At 40.1% G+C, this 19,933-nt stretch overlaps 1 protein-coding gene across 2 annotated transcripts in view; it reads left to right on the forward strand.

Moving 5' to 3' along the window:
- DST (dystonin) overlaps positions 1-19,933 on the forward strand; it is a 496,398-nt gene that overhangs the window by 105,687 nt on the left and 370,778 nt on the right. Inside the window, exon 1 of one of the 2 annotated variants that reach the window (XM_007471190.1) lies at positions 3,981-4,071. The exons of the other annotated variant lie outside the window; for it this stretch is intronic. Coding sequence (XP_007471252.1) covers positions 3,981-4,071 — 91 coding nt within the window. Of the gene's footprint in view, positions 1-3,980; positions 4,072-19,933 lie in introns of those variants that run through there. 2 annotated transcript variants of the gene reach the window in all.

Genomic DNA, 19,933 nt, shown 5'->3' on the forward strand with positions numbered 1-19,933 from the left:
ATCTCCATTTGTATATATGTGGTCTGTATATGGGATGACTCTTAGGGATCGAATTGCTAACCCTTTCATTTCCAGAAGGTGTCCCATATGATCCCTGTTTGTTACTTCATGAACTAATGTATACATAAATACATGCCAAGTTGCAAGAAAACTCTAGTGATCCTAAAGGCTTAGTGGATCAAACTCAGATCAGTGGTCAGGACAGAAAAGAGAAGTGTGGTCTTGCTTTGTTTGGAGTAACAAAAATAGGCCAATTACTGATGAGAAGTAAAGCTTTCCAATTCTAACTCAAGTAAGTTTTATCAAGAGTATACAGTTTTCCAAGAGTACTCATTCCCATCTAACAATTCATGGAAAATGATCCAGATTCACATCATTGAAAGAGAAAAAAGAATCATCAAGGACAAAAAGTCAGTACTTATGAAAGAAGAAATAGGAAGGGGAGATGTGGGCAGAGGTGAAGCTGTCATAAATCAGAGAGTCAACAATGAGATGGTTCATCTAATAATCATAACAACAACAGCTAACACATCAAGTTAACATAAAGTTGAGATATCACAACTTTATGATATGATGATATATGATGAACTTTATTTTATTTTTATTTTTAATTTTTTTTGCGGTATGCGGGCCTCTCACGGTTGTGGCCTCTCCCGCTGCGGAGCATAGGCTCCGGACATGCAGGCCCAGCGGCCATGGCTCACGAGCCTAGCCGCTCTGCGGCATGTGGGATCTTCCCGGACTGGGGCACTAAACCGTGTCCCCTGCATCGGCAGGCGGACTCTCAACCACTGCGCCACCAGGGAAGCCCATGATGAACTTTATGATATGATTATCCTGATGAAGACAGGATAAGTAACTTGGCCACATCACATAGTCAGGAGCCAGGATTCCTTCCAAGGCCGGCTGAGTTCTGTCAGTCCTCTTAAACACACCTGTTTACATGTCTGGGTACCAACCGGTTTCTCCAGTGGACTCTTAACTCACCACTTTAGTGTATGATACATGCCAAAGCGAAGGGAATTGTACCCATTTTACTCACATTCAGTGGAGACCAGTGCTGTGTGGGGTGAATAATGGTAGGGAGAAGGAGGGAGGTGGCAACGTGAGATGGGTGCCGTGAATCGACTTGGGCTGTGGCCGCGGCAGATGCGCGGGCCGGCTCTGGGGGGCGGAAGGGAGGGACCGCCGGCTGGTCCCCGGGCCGCGGGGCGGCGGGCGCGCAGGCGCAGGCGTCTCCAGGCTGTCAGGACCCCCGCCCGCCCCCAGATGCGCCTGGGGCGCGGACCCCCGGTTCTCCCCACTGCGCTGTCCCTGCGAACTGGTCCTTCTGTGACAGCGGCCGGATCGAAGAGTATTTCCCACACTTCTCCCGGGAGCCCCGCGGGGGCTGCGCGCGCGTGTGGCGCGATCCGCGGCTTTGTTTCCCAGGCACCTGTTGTGGGTCCCAAATAGAAACCTCGCCCTTGGGACCCGGGCCGGCCAGCCAGCGTCCGGGGTGGGCGGGCTTGGCCGCGCGGTGGACCGGTGGGCGGGCCGGAGAGGGGCCCGGGTGCCGCGGCGCTGCCTGCGGGAGGGGCCGGGCGGCGCGGGCCGGAGCCGAGCCAGCCGGGGCGCTGACCGCCGCCTCGCCCCCTCCTTTACGCCCTCCCTCCTCTCTCCCCCGCTGTGCCCTCCCTTCCTCTCCCCGGGGCGCGGGCGAGTGTCTGCGGCGCGGCGGCCAGGAAATGCCGCAGATGCGCCGCGCAGCATCCCGGGCGGAGGCAGCGCGCGCGTCCTCCCGGCTCCGAGCAGGCGCCCAGCGCAGAGCCAGGGTGGCGGCCGCCTCGGCCTCCGAGTGTCCCGGCGCCCGCAGCCCTCCGCCTATCCCCGCTGGGTCCCGGGCTCCTCAGCGCGGCGTGGCGCTGCAGGTCGCCGCCCCCGGGCTCGCCGAGATTGGCTGCTGCTGAAACCTGAGAGGACTGTGGCTCCTGCGGGCCGGGCGGCCCCGCACCCGCGGCCCGCCAGGGGGCCTGGGCGTCTCCCCGGCCGGCTCTGGCTCTGCTCTCCCGGGTCTGCGTCCCCGGCTCTGCGCCCCAGCTCTGCGCCCCGGCGCTCTCCCCCAGCCTGCCCTCCTTCCGCATTTCCATTACCAAGGCTGCATCTTGCTGACTGCGATCCTGTTCGGGGTTCGAGCGGGAGAGGGGAATTGGCCAGTCGTCGCTTAGGTAAACTTGGGCATGGCGGGGTACCTATCCCCAGCCGCTTACCTGTACGTGGAGGAGCAGGAGTACCTCCAGGCCTACGAGGATGTACTGGAGAGATACAAAGGTATGTGGTTCCCCGCGCCCGGGCCGCGGGTCTTGGCAGGGACCAGAGGGGTGACCGTCGCCTTTGCTTAACCCGAGCCACCACTGCTTGGGCACAAGTAAACAGGTGTCTGGACCAGTCTTGGGAATGGACCAGGTCTTTTTGGGATGGAATTCCGTACCCCAGCGCAGGGAGGGTGGTGGGGTGGGCGACGGCCCGTAGACGCCCTAGGACGAGCAGTACAGTGCGGGGGAGGGGTTTGGTTTCCAAGAAGCACGTTGCGTTTTCTCTCCCTTGCAAAAGCTTTTAAGCACTACGCATCATCATAATTCTTCCTGGGAGGGTGGAGACCGATTAATTCTCCATAGAATTACTAAGGCATTGCTGCTCTTGCATGGTATGGCGTATTGGTTAACCCTATCAAAAAGGTCCTTGGCTTCTTAAATAAATGGACTGTTTCACCACTGAGAGCATCACCAAATCATTTTTCTTAAAATGATTTTATATGAAACAAGTTTATGGTTTGTGACTATATATCTGTTCTTACGTATGATAAAGATTACTTGATAGTGTGATGCATGAAAGACTTTCGTCAGTGAGTCTGTGGTAAATTTAAACGTAAAGGAGTATATTTTGAGATACTTTTCTCCCTATCCTTTATGTTGGGGAAATTCTACGATAAATAGTATTGATATTTTAGTATCATGTTTATTTTGACTTTATAGTTAAATGTGACGTTAGATAAAGAGCATCTTCTCATCTTAAAGGGTATTTTTGTCTCTGGAAATTATTTTTCAGTGTGCCCAGACGGTCTCCTAACTGTGGCTTCTAAGCGCTCCACACCCAGGGGTAGCTCCCAGAGCCTTAATATATTCATGGTGAATAGTGGCCTATTTCATCGGTTGCATTCAAGTGGTTTTGCATCTTTTGAATATTTGCTGCCGTCTTAAGAAACTCAGTTTCTGTAAATTGAATGGGGATTATATGGTTAAAAATGCATGTATCACTAGTTTTCTATTTGTAAAAAATAGAAATATAGAATCCCGAACTGAATAATTAAATTCCACATCCCCCCAGAGCTCAAAATCTACCCATGAATATATTTCATCTCCTTGTAGAACATGTTTTATTATTGACATTCCTTTAATCCATGTAGAATTCTGTAAACAGCACAATCAGAATTCCTTTGTGCCAAGACTCTATTGTGTATGACACTACCACTGAGCAAGTGCAATGATATTCGCGCGTCCTCCCGGCTCCGAGCAGGCGCCCAGCGCAGAGCCAGGGTGGCGGCCGCCTCGGCCTCCGAGTGTCCCGGCGCCCGCAGCCCTCCGCCTATCCCCGCTGGGTCCCGGGCTCCTCAGCGCGGCGTGGCGCTGCAGGTCGCCGCCCCCGGGCTCGCCGAGATTGGCTGCTGCTGAAACCTGAGAGGACTGTGGCTCCTGCGGGCCGGGCGGCCCCGCACCCGCGGCCCGCCAGGGGGCCTGGGCGTCTCCCCGGCCGGCTCTGGCTCTGCTCTCCCGGGTCTGCGTCCCCGGCTCTGCGCCCCAGCTCTGCGCCCCGGCGCTCTCCCCCAGCCTGCCCTCCTTCCGCATTTCCATTACCAAGGCTGCATCTTGCTGACTGCGATCCTGTTCGGGGTTCGAGCGGGAGAGGGGAATTGGCCAGTCGTCGCTTAGGTAAACTTGGGCATGGCGGGGTACCTATCCCCAGCCGCTTACCTGTACGTGGAGGAGCAGGAGTACCTCCAGGCCTACGAGGATGTACTGGAGAGATACAAAGGTATGTGGTTCCCCGCGCCCGGGCCGCGGGTCTTGGCAGGGACCAGAGGGGTGACCGTCGCCTTTGCTTAACCCGAGCCACCACTGCTTGGGCACAAGTAAACAGGTGTCTGGACCAGTCTTGGGAATGGACCAGGTCTTTTTGGGATGGAATTCCGTACCCCAGCGCAGGGAGGGTGGTGGGGTGGGCGACGGCCCGTAGACGCCCTAGGACGAGCAGTACAGTGCGGGGGAGGGGTTTGGTTTCCAAGAAGCACGTTGCGTTTTCTCTCCCTTGCAAAAGCTTTTAAGCACTACGCATCATCATAATTCTTCCTGGGAGGGTGGAGACCGATTAATTCTCCATAGAATTACTAAGGCATTGCTGCTCTTGCATGGTATGGCGTATTGGTTAACCCTATCAAAAAGGTCCTTGGCTTCTTAAATAAATGGACTGTTTCACCACTGAGAGCATCACCAAATCATTTTTCTTAAAATGATTTTATATGAAACAAGTTTATGGTTTGTGACTATATATCTGTTCTTACGTATGATAAAGATTACTTGATAGTGTGATGCATGAAAGACTTTCGTCAGTGAGTCTGTGGTAAATTTAAACGTAAAGGAGTATATTTTGAGATACTTTTCTCCCTATCCTTTATGTTGGGGAAATTCTACGATAAATAGTATTGATATTTTAGTATCATGTTTATTTTGACTTTATAGTTAAATGTGACGTTAGATAAAGAGCATCTTCTCATCTTAAAGGGTATTTTTGTCTCTGGAAATTATTTTTCAGTGTGCCCAGACGGTCTCCTAACTGTGGCTTCTAAGCGCTCCACACCCAGGGGTAGCTCCCAGAGCCTTAATATATTCATGGTGAATAGTGGCCTATTTCATCGGTTGCATTCAAGTGGTTTTGCATCTTTTGAATATTTGCTGCCGTCTTAAGAAACTCAGTTTCTGTAAATTGAATGGGGATTATATGGTTAAAAATGCATGTATCACTAGTTTTCTATTTGTAAAAAATAGAAATATAGAATCCCGAACTGAATAATTAAATTCCACATCCCCCCAGAGCTCAAAATCTACCCATGAATATATTTCATCTCCTTGTAGAACATGTTTTATTATTGACATTCCTTTAATCCATGTAGAATTCTGTAAACAGCACAATCAGAATTCCTTTGTGCCAAGACTCTATTGTGTATGACACTACCACTGAGCAAGTGCAATGATATTTTAGGCTAAAGCACATTTGTAGCATCTGTGTGTGTGTTCATGTGCAATACACTCATGTTTACATCTGTCCTCCCATTTAAAAATAAGGTTCTTAATCAGTTGTTCCAGAACCTTAAAAATGAGAAATATTGCAATATACTAATAAACCTCATGGAAGATGTACACCTATGCTCTTTAAGGTCAGAAAGAAAAATGTCTGAAAGTTTGAAAGTATGTACCTTTTTTACTTTTGAAAAAAATGATAGCTGTATGAATTTTTGTCCCATCAAGTTTTACCTCTGTGACACATGGGTGATTGCAGGTGACTCGGAAAACAGGCATAACTGAGGTGATTTGACTTGCCTTGAGGAAGTGGATGTTATTTAAAAGATGGTTTTTATTTGCGTTTGGAACTAAAGGGAAATTGAAGACCTGGAGGCCATTGCAGTCTTCACTACACTTCATTTTAATTATAACCTAATGATCAGTATTGCACTTACATGTACACTTTTTCAAACATATAGTCCCGAATTTCACCGAAAAAGTGAAGGTCGTTTCCTTCGTTTTCTTTGTGGTTTTAAAATGCTTAGGTCATCAATTTGTCCCCGACTTTATAGATGTTCTGTGTTTCATCTGGTCTTGGAAAGGAGAGTAAGAGTATTGGCCAGTGTATTATGTGGAAAGCTAGAGACCTGGAAAACTCATTGTTTCCCGATGTGTTTTGAAGCCGGTTATGATTTCCCATCAGTATCCAATTCGATGACTTCATTACAGAGCTTATTATCCCGATGACTTGCTGTGGGGGCTGATCTAATCAGAAAAGAATTGTAGGCTTTGAATAGGGAGTGTCAGTTCACTCAACTCTCAAAGTACAGTTGTTGCATTTTCTGAAATCATGCATTGTTCAAAACATTTTCCATTCCCATTTGAACGTAAGAGAGCTTATTTTGATTTTCATTTCTGCCCGAGTTCCTTGGTTCCAGGATGACTTTGCATTTGGCTGGAGTGTTATCAGGTTGCCAAGTGATCATATGCCCCAGCTGTTGAATGTGTAAGCGGTGGGGTCAGCTGTAACAAATTCAGAGTCTGTGACAGAAACGTAGAATTACAATAACCTATAATGTTAGCAATTGACTGTTAGATTTAGAAGTTGAGAGTTTAGTCCTCAGATGGCTTTGGAAGGACTTCAGACCTAGCCTTCTGGAGCAAAACAAGAATAGCGGCAAGTGAGCGAGCCCTAATTATTTATGGTGTGGTCTATTCTTGGGTCTTACTTTGGTCCTTTACTTCTGCGTGAAAATAGGCAACTGTTTGCTAAATTAGAATAACACAGAAAGAGCTATTTGCTGCAGAGAAGGGTGCAGTGTCCTGATTCATATTCCAATCCCTTTGCTTATAAAATATATTCATTGCCAGGATATTCAGGGCATCTGATTAAAAATAAAATCTCATTACTTCAGCAGATTACCACAGTCAGGGTGAATAAAGGCATTTACTTTCGAATAAAACATATTTCTTTATTATTGTTTATGCTAGAAATTGCCCGTGTCAGTGGCTTTCTTTAATATCTATAGTGAATTATGCAGTTTATTTACCATGTAAATAGAAAACATTTTTAGTAGGTTAGCACAAAAGATGCAGAACATCCCTCTTGTCTTTCCTGTCAGTATAAGGAAACTGACCTACATACTGTTATTATAATTATTATATATTATTATATTATCGATATTAACTAGATGTCACTCTAATCTATGAAATTCTGCTGTTTGAGTCTCTCATTGGAAGATTTTCTTTCTTCAATACATTGTTACTTTTTAAAATTGATACTAAGTGTGAAAATGAGATCACTAATGTGAACCCAATAAATTTTATTCTATACATTTTAGACTTAACGGACAAGGAAGGTAAATTATTTTGGTCCAAGAAAATGGATATTTTTCCATTGACCTGGAAATTAATCGGTTATCCCCAGACAGCTATAAAAAGGGTTTCATTATTATTCTCTATGAAAGCTGAGTGGCAGATTTCTTACTTATCTATATCTATATCTATCTGTATATCTATATATCACTAAAAAACCCTCTTCGATTAAGAAAAAGGCAAAATTTTCTGTTTCTCATGAAAATGTTGAGGAATTGCTAAAGCAATTGCTGAAGTCCCTTCTCTCATTAGAGCCGTGTGATTCTGCTTATGCCCATGGTGACAAAATGAACTGAGAACTACTCACAGCCAGTAGTTTTCATTTTCACTTCTGTTTTAAGTCCTTATGTAGCTATGTGAATGGTCAAAATCCTGTCTTTTACTGTGTAAATTAACTCTGGTGCCCGTTGAATTGAAGCTGGAATGTAAAGGTTTCTTTACTTTGTTTGCTTCCTTCATACAGTGTGGCCTCATTGGTTTTCAGCTGGCTTTAGGATTCTGCAAAATCTTGATTTCAGATTTCATCTCCTCCTGGGCCTTCATAGTCAGTTGTGTAATAAGTGACCTTTAACAGGGCTATATCATAATAGTGTTGCATTGTAGCTAGTTATGACAGTATTAGTCTGAGCTTTTTTCTTTTAAAAAATGAAATAGGCTTAGCTGGTAATGACTGTTAGTTAAGATTATGTTTGGCTGTTTGTAGCAGAAACAGATGATAGTGTTTTCTTTTTCTCAGGGACTGAGAGGCCTCAGGTAGGACTGGGAGGGCTGTAGGGCACCTCTATTTGCCAGTAGGACCCAGACTCCTATGTTTCTTCTTGGCCACTTGTAGTACATCATGTGGTTGTTCTCGCATTACAAGATGGCTGCTGCTCTTCCAGCATTTGTGTCTCAATTCCAGATGGGAAGAAGGGGAATTACAAGGACAAAGGACAAAAGATCCAGACAAGTTGATTCAGCCTCCTTTTAAAGATCTTTTTTAGAAGCCCACTTAGCAGTTTTTGCTTGTATTTCACTGGCCAGAACTGTTATAGGGGCCACTGCTGTCTGCAAGGCAGACTAGGAAAATAGACATTTTAGCTGGCCCCACTTAGTGCCCTGAACAAAAGTGAAGTTCTGTTGGTAAAGAATAAGGAGAGAATGGATATTGTGTTTGCAACCTGCAATGTCTGTCCTGAAATTGGAAACCTAAACTCTGGACGCATTAACAACCATAACACAATGTTATGCGATTTCGCTCTAGTTGGAGAGAATTTGAGAGCTCCCTTGACGTCTCTGAGGATTTTCCAGATGACACAGTTGAGTGTTTTATGATATTGCAACATGGATTTGAAAAGTAATTTCCACTAAATAATTAAGATTTAAATCGGCCAAAGATCTTGTTCATTGCCTTACACTATAAGGAACACATATCAGTTCAGGAATGGTAATGGGTTATTAGCTACTGTTAGTGAATTTAACTTTGAACTCAAAACATCACGCTCATGCTCCTTTAGTTTATTTTTTGTTGTTGTTGTTGTTCTGATTTAGCCTTATATGGTTATCTCAACATTTATTTAGTCAGGGACTTTAAAAAAAGCTTTATGCTTTTAAAAACTTTTTATTTGAACACTTTGGAGATGCTTGTTTTTCTGGTGTAATGGCGGTTTCAGGTACTAAATGATATGTAAGGAAAGGTGGTGAGAGCAACTTGTCTTAATGTTAATCTGCAGCCAGGCAGAGAAGTGTTTGTGTTTCTGCCTCTGGGTCCCGAGTGCCCAGCAGCCTGGCTTTGTGGGGAGCTGGGGGGTTTGACCAAAGCATCTAGAGACTGAGATCCTAAGAGCATCAGAAGCTACAGAGGTAATACAGAGATGGAATTTCTAGGCTGTCATGTGTTCCTTTCCATTTTAGCTCCACAACAGAGTATACAAATGTATAAAACGCACTGAGGCTGTCTTTTCTCCACTGTATATTCTTGCCTCCTTTATCAAAGATAAGGTGACCATATGTGCGTGGGTTTATCTCTGGGCTTTCTATCCTGTTCCATTGATCTATCTTTCTGTTTTTGTGCCAGTACCATACTGTCTTGATTACTGTAGCTTTGTAGTATAGTCTGAGGTCAGGGAGCCTGATTCCTCCAGCTTCATTTTTCGTTCTCAAGATTGCTTTGGCTCTTCGGGGTCTTTTGTGTTTCCATACAAATTGTGAAATTTTTTGTTCTAGTTCTGTGAAAAATGCCATTGGTAGTTTGATAGGGATTGCATTGAATCTGTAGATTGCTTTGGGTAGTAGAGTCATTTTCACAATGTTGATTCCTCCAATCCAAGAACATGGTATATCTCTCCATCTATTTGTATCATCTTTAATTTCTTTCATCAGTGTCTTATAATTTTCTGCATACAGGTCTTTTGTCTCCTTAGGTAGGTTTATTCCTAGATATTTTATTCTTTTTGTTGCAGTGGTAAATGGGAGTGTTTTCTTAATTTCACTTTCAGATTTTTCATCATTAGTGTTTAGGAATGCAAAAGATTTCTGTGCATTAATTTTGTATCCTGCTACTTTATCAAATTCATTGATTAGCTCTAGTAGTTTTCTGGTAGCATCTTTAGGATTCTCTATGTATAGTATCATGTCATGTGCAAACAGTGACAGTTTCACTTCTTCTTTTCCAGTTTGAATTCCTTTTATTTCTTTTTCTGCTCTGATTGCTGTGGCTCAAACTTCCAAAACTATGTTGAATAATAGTGGTGAGAGTGGGCAACCTTGTCTTGTTCCTGATCTTAGTGGAAATCGTTTCAGTTTTTCACCATTGAGGATGATGTTAGCTGTGGATTTGTCATATATGGCCTTTATTATGTTGAGGAAAGTTCCCTCTATGCCTACTTTCTGCAGGGTTTTTATCATAAATGAGTGTTGAATTTTGTCAAAAGCTTTCTCTGCATCTATTGAGATGATCATATGGTTTTTCTCCTTCAGTTTGTTAATATGGTGTATCACATTGATTGATTTGCGTATATTGAAGAATCCTTGCATTCCTGGGATAAACCCCACTTGATCATGGTGTATGATCCTTTTAATGTGCTGTTGGATTCTGTTTGCTAGTATTTTGTTGAGGATTTTTGCATCTATGTTCATCAACTGACAAAGGATTAATCTCCAATATTTACAAGCAGCTCATGCAGGTCAATAACAAAAAAACAAACAACCCAATCCAAAAATGGGCAGGAGTGTTCCTCCCTCTGCTATATTTTGGAAGAGTTTGAGAAGGATAGGTGTTAGCTCTTCTCTAAATGTTTGATAGAATTCGCCTGTGAAGCCATCTGGTCCTGGGCTTTTGTTTGTTGGAAGATTTTTAATCACAGTTTCAATTTCAGTGTTTGTGATTGGTCTGTTCATATTTTCTATTTCTTCCTGATTCAGTCTTGGCGCACTGTTGGTGGGAATGTAAATTGATGCAGCCACTATGGAGAACAGTATGGAGATTCCTTAAAAAGCTAAAAATAGAACTACCATACGACCCAGCAATCCTACTACTGGGCATATACCCTGAGAAAACCATAATTCAAAAAGAGTCATGTACCAAAATGTTCATTGCAGCTCTATTTACAATAGCCAGGACATGGAAGCAACCTAAGTGTCCATCATCGGATGAATGGATAAAGAAGATATGGCACACATATACAATGGAGTATTACTCAGCCATAAAAAGAAATGAAATTGAGATATTTGTAGTGAGGTGGATGGACCTAGAGTCTGTCATACAGAGTGAAGTAAGTCAGAAAGAGAAGAACAAATACTGTATGCTAACACATATATATGGAATCTAAGAAAGAAAAAAAAAGGTCATGAGGAACCTAGGGGTAAGATGGGAATAAAGACGGAGACCTACTAGAGAAAGGACTTGAGGATATGCGGAGGGGGAAGGGTAAACTGTGACAAAGTGAGAGAGTGGCATGGACATATATACACTACCAAATGTAAAATAGGTAGCTAGTGGGAAGCAGCCGCATAGCACAAGGAGATAAGCTCGGTGGTTTGTGACCACCTAGAGGGGTGGGATAGGGAGGGTGGGAGGGAGGGAGACGCAAGAAGGAAGAGATATGGGAACATATGTATATGTATAACTGATTCACTTTGTTATAAAGCAGAGACTAACACACCATTGTAAAGCAATTATACTCCAATAAAGATGTTAAAAAAAACCCAAAAAATGCACTGAGATTATTTGCCTCCATAAGCCTGGTGTTTGAGTGAGAAGATTTGTAGTTTGCAGTGTTTAGTATTTCATATTAATTTAAAAGAAACTCAGGTGCTTCTGTTACATGGGGCCCCTCTCTTTACAGTGGCTATTGAAGGAAGTCTTCTGTGTTCATTTTTCAGCTCTTACTAATTTAGAGCACATATCTGCCTTCTACCAAAGAGGAATTTCAGGCAGCTATCTGCTGAAGTATATCATTATTTTATAAGCAATCAAATAAGGCTTTTATATATATATATATATATATATATTTTGGTTTATCTCTTTTTTTATTGGAGTATGGTTGATTTACAATATTGTGTTATTTTCAGGTGTACACCACAGTGATTCAGTTTTATAAATATATAAAACTCCGTATATATATCTCCATTCTTTTTCAGGTTCTTTTCCCTTATAGGTTTTTACAAACTATTGAGTGTAGTTCTCTGTGCTATATAGTAGGTCCTTATTGTTTATCTGTTTTATATATAGTAGTGTGTATGTGTTAATCCCAAACTTCTTATTTATCCCTTCCCACTCCCCCATTTCCCCTTTGGTAACCATAAGTTTGTTTTCTATATCTGTGAATGTGTTTCTGTTTCGTAAATAAGTTCATTTGTATCATTTTTTTTTTTTAGATTCCACATATAAGACATAGAATGTGGTATTTGTCTTACTCTTTCTGACTTCACTTAGTATGATAATTTCTAGGTCCATCCTTGTTGCTGCAAATGGCATTATTTCACTTTTTTTATGGCTGAGTAATATTCCATTGTATGGTCTATCCGTTTAATGCAATTTTATTTGCTATAGTTTTCCACCCTACTTTCTTCTCTCTCAGAAGAGGGAGCAAATAGTTCTGCTGGGGTTGGGTGTTGGGGAAAGCTTTGTCCTTTGAGTCAAATGGGATTTTACCCTGAGAGAGGCTGAAGGCAGCAGGGTGGGAATTCTCAGGAGGAGGGGCTGGCAGGGGTATTCCATTTCATTAGCAGAACCCATTTGGAAAGTTTGGCTAAAGTGCACGGTAAGCTTTAGTAGGTTTTAGGGATGGGATTGGATGGAGGTTATGGGAAGATGGATACGGGTGAATATGGAGGGTTATGTTGGACCAGATTGAAAAGATCATGGGATGCAACAGCCAGCACTGAGTTTGGGGTTTCTTCTCTAGGCAGGGAGGGGAACTCTAATGATCCTTGGCAGGATGTTACCAATGAGATCAGTTTTAGGAAGATGACGCTGGTAACGGTGTGGATGGTTGAATGGGAAGGGAGACTCAGGAAGCAGGGAGACAGGGCAGGAGGCCACCGTAAAATTGGGGTGGTTTGAATGGAAGGCTGGATCAAGAGAAACTTATTTCAGAAGCTGACAGCACGGCTGATGGTTGGTTCTGTGTGTGGGGACAGCACGGGGTGCAATGACTTCGTTGTTGAAGTTGTAGTCGAAGATACTTGGAGTGTGTTCTTTTTCATTTGTAAAAAATCATTTGTAGTATGTGTTCATTAGAAAATATGGTTTTGAGTTTTAAAAATTCATTTAAAGCTGCATTAAATAGACATTTAGCTTAAGCTATAGATAGATGAATCCAGTAAATTCAGTAAATGCATAAATATTTCTCAGAAAAAAAGAAAATATGGTTTTGAAACAGCAGTATTTTCTTTTTTTCTTTTTCCTCTTTTTATAAATTGAGGTGTAGTTGACATAACATTAGAAACAAATTCTTAATATTAATCATTGCTTATACCTTCCTTTTTAGAGAAATGGAGTCAGTGCTGTTTGCTTGATCTTGGAAATACAGCCATAGAGTGACCTAGAAAACTGGAATGTTCTATTTAATGTAGGTTCCTGAAGAAATATCTTACCAGTCTTGTTGTTTGCAATCCTCTCAGCGTGATTTATAGTATCCTAGAGCAGTGAATCTGTTTTCTAAAAGCAAATAAAATGATTGGTTTCAGAACCTTTTTAAAAGTATTAATGATTAAAAATCAGTCTTTTAATATATTTCAACAACTTTTGTTGTTTGGTTTTATTTCACAACAATGTCTTAATTTATTTGTTGTTTTTTTCTACATAAACTTCAGCAAATTTTTAGAGTCAGTTTTGTTTGGTCTATAAGAAGGTCAATGGTTATATGATCATTTACTATAAGGTCTAAGCCATTCTTGAATTTATGTGTTAAGTGTTTAATTTGTAACTTAAAATAGTCGAAATAATAGCTACCACTTATATTCCTACCTACTTATATGACAGGCACAGTGCAGGGTCTTGCAAATGAGTTATCTATTATTTATAAATCTCGTAACTCTTTATCTTGACTACAACCACCACTGTTTTGCCGATATGGACATTGAGGCTTAGAGAAGTTAATTTTCCTGAAATCGTATAGCTAAAAGCGGTAGCAGTGACATTTGAACATCAAGTGTATATTCGATATAAACTACGTATTTTGAGTTTTGCTACATTGACCAGGAAATGTTGCAGAAATAGTGTTTATAAGCATACTTTTTATTAGAATTATGATTTTGATTAATACCAAAACTTTCTGAGGTGTGTTAAATGGATACATGAAATAAAAATTAATAGTTTAGAAATCCATAGAGATTTAGTTCAATTGAAATATTAAATAGACTTTGGAGCTTGAACTGTTATATCTTAGCTGGACTATAAATTCTAATGAGTAGCTATCCATGAAAATAAAAGAAAATTTTAATATGAGCTTTTCCAGTGTGTATTTAGGTTGAGGAGATTTTTGAAAATAATTAAATTTTGTAAATGTCAGTGATGAATGTGGCTGCTTTGATACATGCCTGAGATGTTTCCTGGAAAGAATCGTCAAAGGGAGTTGACAAAGTCCCGATTTTTCTCTAGTGGGTGAAAATATTTCCCAGTGAGTCCTGGTATTAAAGACATTATACAAAGATACCATTGTCCCAGTGAATTAAAGACATGCCCCTGTATTCAGTGTTACAGTTCTCTCTGCTGGTTTTGCCAGTGTGACAATTTGTATTCTTGTCGGGCGTGAAATGATACTACTTGGTGGCTTACTTTATCCTTCCTGCAGTGAGAGGCACATCTCCTTCACTCTCTACCTCACTGGGTTAATAAAGGTGGGATAAAATAGGGCATATGAAGTCTTTTGAGCAGTAGAGATTACATAGTCAGTCAGTGAATGAGGAAGACCTAAGAATGCAAGTTCTCTGTCTGCTCCTAGGGCAGTAGCCTTAAAAAAATAGACCTATTAGAGCAGTTTTTTAGAGCAGTTTTAGTTTTATGGAAAAATCGAGCAGAAAGTACAGAGTTCTTCAGTACTCCCTTCCTTCCCCACAATTTCCCCATTTGGTATTTTGCATTGGTGTGGTACATTTGTTTTAATTGATGAACCAATATTAATACATTATTATTAACTAAGATCCAATTTGCATTAGTAACATTGCACAGTTCTTTCTGGGCTCTCTATCCTGTTCCACTGATTTATGTGTCTGTGTTTGTGCCTGTATCATACTGTTTTGATTACTGTAGCTTTGTATATGGTCTGAAGTCAGGGAGCCTGATTCCTCCAGCTCTGTTCTTCCTTCTGAAGATTGTTTTGGCTATTCAGGATCTTTTGTGTTTCCATACAAATTTTAAAATTATTTGTTCTAGTTCTGTGAAAAATGTCATCAATATTTTGATAGGGATTACATCGAATCTGTAGATTGCCTTGGGTAGTATGGTCATTTTAACAATATTAATTCTTCCAACCCCCAAACATTGTATATCTCTCCAACTGTTTGTGTCATCTTTGATTTCTTTCACCATTGTCTTATAGTTTTCTGAGTACAGGTCTTTTACCTCCTTAGGTAGGTTTATTCCTAGGTATTTTATTCTTTTTGATGCAATAGTAAGTGGGATTGTTGCCTTAATTTCTTTCTGATAGTTCATTGTTAGTGTATAGACATGCAAGAGATTTCTGTATATTAATTTTGCATCCTGCATCTTTACTGAATTCATTGATGAGCTCTAGTAGTTTTCTGGTGGTGCCTTTAGGATTTTCTATGTATAGTATCATGTCATCTGAAGACAGTGACAGTTTTACTTCTTTTTTCCCAATTTGGATTCCTTTTATTTCTTTTTCTTGTCTGATTGCTGTGGCTAGGACTTCCAAAACTATGTTGAATATATACAGTTCTTTGGGAGTTGACAGATGCATGTCACGTGTCCACCACTGCAGTATCATATAGAATAGTTCAACAGCCCACAGATCCTGTGTTCTACCTGTTCATCCTCCCCATGCCCATGCCTCTGGCAACCCCTGATTGTTTTTTGTCTCCATGTAGTTTTATCTTTTCCAGAATTTCCTGTAGTTGGAATTGTACAGTATGTAGCCTCTTCAGACTGGTTTCTTCCACTTAGTAACATGCATTTAAGTTTCCTCCATGACTCTTCATGACTTGATAGCTCAGTTCTTTTTATTGTTGAATAATATTCCATTGTATAGATATACCACAGTTTGTTTATTCATTCACCTTTTGAAGGACATCTTGGCTGCTTTCAGCGTTGGTCAGTTTTGAGTAAAGATGCTTAAATGTTTGTGTGCAGGTTTTTGTGTGGACATAAGTTTCCAACTCCTTTGGGTAAATACCTGGGAGTGTGACTGCTGGATCATAGGTAAGACTGTGTTTATCTTGTAAGAAACTGCCAAACTGTCTTCCACAGTGGCTGTACCACTTTTCATTTCCCCCAGCAGTGAAGGAGAGTTCCTGTTGCTCCACATCCTCACCACCATTTGGTGTTATCAGTGTTTTGGATTTTAGCCATTCTCATAGGTGTGTAGTAGCATTGAATTGGTTTAATTTGCATTTCCCTAATTACATATGATGTGGAGCATCTTCTCATATGTGTATTTGCATTTGTGTATCTCCTTTGGCGAGTTGTCTGTTCAGATCTTTTGCCCACTTTTTAATTGGGTTGTTTGTTTTCTTCCTGTTGAGTTTTAAGAGTCCTTTGTATCTTTTAGATGTCAGTCCTTTATTACATGTTTTGCAAATGGTTAGTAGTCTTTTTATTTTTTTAAAAGTTTACTTAAATGTCAATTTTATTAATTAAGTTTGAGTTTTGAAATTTTAATTCCATTTCAAAAATTTTATTTTTATTTTATATTAGAGTATAGCTGATTTACAATATTGTGTTAGTTTCAGGAGTAAAGCAAAGTGATTGAGTTATACATATTCATATATCCATTCTTTTTCAGATTCTTTTCCCATATAGGTACTACAGAATATTGAGTAGGGTTCCCTGTGCTATACAGTAGGTCCTTGTCATTTATCTATCTTATATATAGTAGTGTGTATATGTTAGTAGTCTTTTTATATTCTTACCTCCTCTTGACACTTTTGAACCATTGCATATTATAGATATTATTTAAATAAATAAGGCCCTGGGTATTTCCTTTCATATGGGCATGTTATTTATAAGTACTGTTTTGTTTTGGGTACGTGCACCCTGTGGACCTTGTAATGTGGACTTGCATGGGGTGGCTCAGAGTTCAGCAATCTGACAGTTTGCTTTGGTGTATCTACATGTGCTGCTGCTACAGTTCAGGTATCTGGCTCGCTGGCAGCTATGACGCTTTATAACACTTGAGTCTAAAATTAGTTGAACTGTTCTATTTTAAGGATAGGCTGACATTAGTAGTCCAGGTCCTGCAAAATATGGTAAGTTGAACTCTTAGGATATTGAATTACTTCTTTTAAAATGTAATCAGAAGTAGGGTTACATAGATAGTAGTTTGTATAATTTTTTAGAGAATTTTTGTGATGGTGATTTGATTATAGCCTGGGTGTCATGCCATATATATATATATATATATATATATATATATATATATAAAATGTCTAATAACACAAAGTTTTATGTTACCACTTAGAATTAAGCAGCAGGTAAATGATCATATTTGAGTTTTAAAACCGTGAGTTATGAGGTACAGCAAGATTACTTGATTTTCTGTTTTTGGTTGTTCATTTTGTGATCTTTGTGATAACTTTAGCTACATAACAGAAACTAGAGAATATTGAAAATACTTGGTAGATAAAAAGCCAAGTGGTTGAAATTCAGAGTTTGATTTTGCATATAGAGTAAATTTTATAATCTTTTTAAGGGAGGGCTTATGGTTATGAAGTCATTTGTAGTATTACTTGAATGTGTCTTTCAAGCAATCTCAGAAGCTAGAACAACTTAGTTACTACAGATATCTTAGTCTTTATACTTTTCTTTGAAGAACAGAAGAAGGATTGAAGAATTCTAAATTACAGAAAGCAAAATACAAGGGTGCTTTATATTTCTGTGGAAAAACAGATGTACTTAATCTCCATGCTTTCCCATTTAGAAAACTATATAGAAATTAAAATTTGTGCTTCAGTAGAATTAAAATAAAATAAACAGAATAAAATACTTTTGTAATTAGTCTTTCATTGAAAACATTCAAGCAATATTGTTCCCAACCTCATATTTCTCATCAGGAATTAATTGATTACATGCTCAGTTGCACAAATTACTGTGTCACTTACACCCTCCCCAAGCCTCCATCACACGTTCTAATCAGCTTTCCTTAGGAAAGCTGGACAGAGAGGAAGCACTGGGGCCAAGAAATTGATCTTCACCAAATTGAAATATGTGGTTGAATTCCAAATGGTTATTGATCATATACTTAAAAATGTTCAGAGGACCTGGGGCCTGTGGAAAGAAGAGGAACCCAGGCTACAGGGCTGTAGCCTCTGGAAGAGCAGAGATGGGTGAGGATCCATGGCCAGCTCCATGCAGTGTAAGTCAGAGCCTCAAAGAGGACCCAGCCGGGCATCCAGAAGTCTAAGGAGTGGGGCTGGCATCTGAAGGGAGGCAGATACCAGTGGGAGGAGGCTCTGTATTGTGGGTGAGGATGGGCAGTGTCGGTGGAGGGTTTTCTGCACCTGCCTTTTCATCTGCACAGTCTAACCTTGCACTCCTGCTTTGCATTGTGGGAAGAGTATTATCATAATGATTTAATCAGTACTTTAAACCAGACAGATTTTGTTTGTAGGTAATCAGTGTTAAGCTGTAAGTTTTATCCTTTGCTTTTAAGAACTCTGAATATATTATCAAATATATTATCAATACCATGAATATATTATCAAATCTGAGGCTTCAGTCGTGAGAAATAACTTTTAGGCATGGCTCAACAAATGTAAAGACTGATTGAGACAACTTGTTTTTTGAGGAAGACCTGTATTGCTATGAACTTCCCTCTAAGAACTGCTTTTGCTGCATCCCATAGGTTTTGTATGGTTCTGTTTTCATTGTTGATTGAGACAATCTTAACACGGTGTAGGAAATTCTGAGTTAGATCGGTGATCATAATTATAACAACTTGCACATTGATCATATTTTTATATACATGTTATAATTTCATTCGTACGCCTCCTCTCTGAGATAGGTAACATAAGCGTCAGTTCCCTTATTTTGTAGCCAAGGAAACCAGGTTCCCATGATTGCATTGACGGGTGGCCGATTGGCATTCTGACAGCCAGTCTACAGAGCCCTCTACTTTTGATAATTGTGGCCCATCTTTGTATGCATTCACAGTTTATTATTAATGTATAGATTATAAGTAATGTATGTGATGAGAGGTGAATAGTCTCCGTTTAAGTAAACAGCTATTGAATATGTCCTGGAATTATTGGTAGAGGTCTATATTTAGGAAGGAGATAAATACAGGTTCCTTTTTTGTGTAACTTTGTTTTGGGCTATCCTTAATCTATAAACTTCAGTGAAAAATTCTCTTGCTGGCTATTGGGGATTTAGGTACCTGAGGGAAAAACTCTGTTATCTTTTACTTCCATTGTTAATTGAAGCAGCTCTTAAAATTATAGGGTTTTATGTTTAGACAGAAAATCTATCCCATTGGCTAAAGGTATAATTTCTGTATGAGTGGAAAAGGAGGAACTATGTAAGTTTTGTGTGGAATGTGAGAAGAAAAATCTATGACACAAACTAGCTAGCATGTTTGGAAAATAAAGAAATGTACAAAATAGGAACAAAAAATAATCTGTAGTTCCATTATCCAGTATACTAATTAATGTTCTGATATATTTCCTCTCCTTTTCCATTTCTCTTTTCTCCTTAATATGTAACATTTAAAAATTTGGACCATATATGTAAAACTGTATCCTACTTATCTACTTAATATATCATGGTATTTTCTAATGCTATTAAATATTGTTTCAAAATATTTTTAATGACTGATGCATGTATTCTGTTATGTATAGTGATAAATAATGTCATGACACTATTTAAGTAATTTTGTATTCTGATGGATTTGGTTAATATTACTACATTGGTATCATTGGATCTAATTACAAGCTTCAGAAATAGAAGTTTTGAAGATCAGAAAGAAATCATATGGATTATATAAACCAGTTAACAATTAACTGTTTATAAGATACTGCCTAATTCATGACTGAGTAGATTCTTGAGTTATAGATCCAATTAAAAAATTCTAATCAGTCTGAATTCT

The sequence above is a fragment of the Lipotes vexillifer genome, unplaced genomic scaffold, assembly GCF_000442215.2.
Source record: "Lipotes vexillifer unplaced genomic scaffold, Lipotes_vexillifer_v1.1 scaffold302, whole genome shotgun sequence".
NCBI classification, from domain to species: Eukaryota; Metazoa; Chordata; class Mammalia; order Artiodactyla; family Lipotidae; genus Lipotes; species Lipotes vexillifer.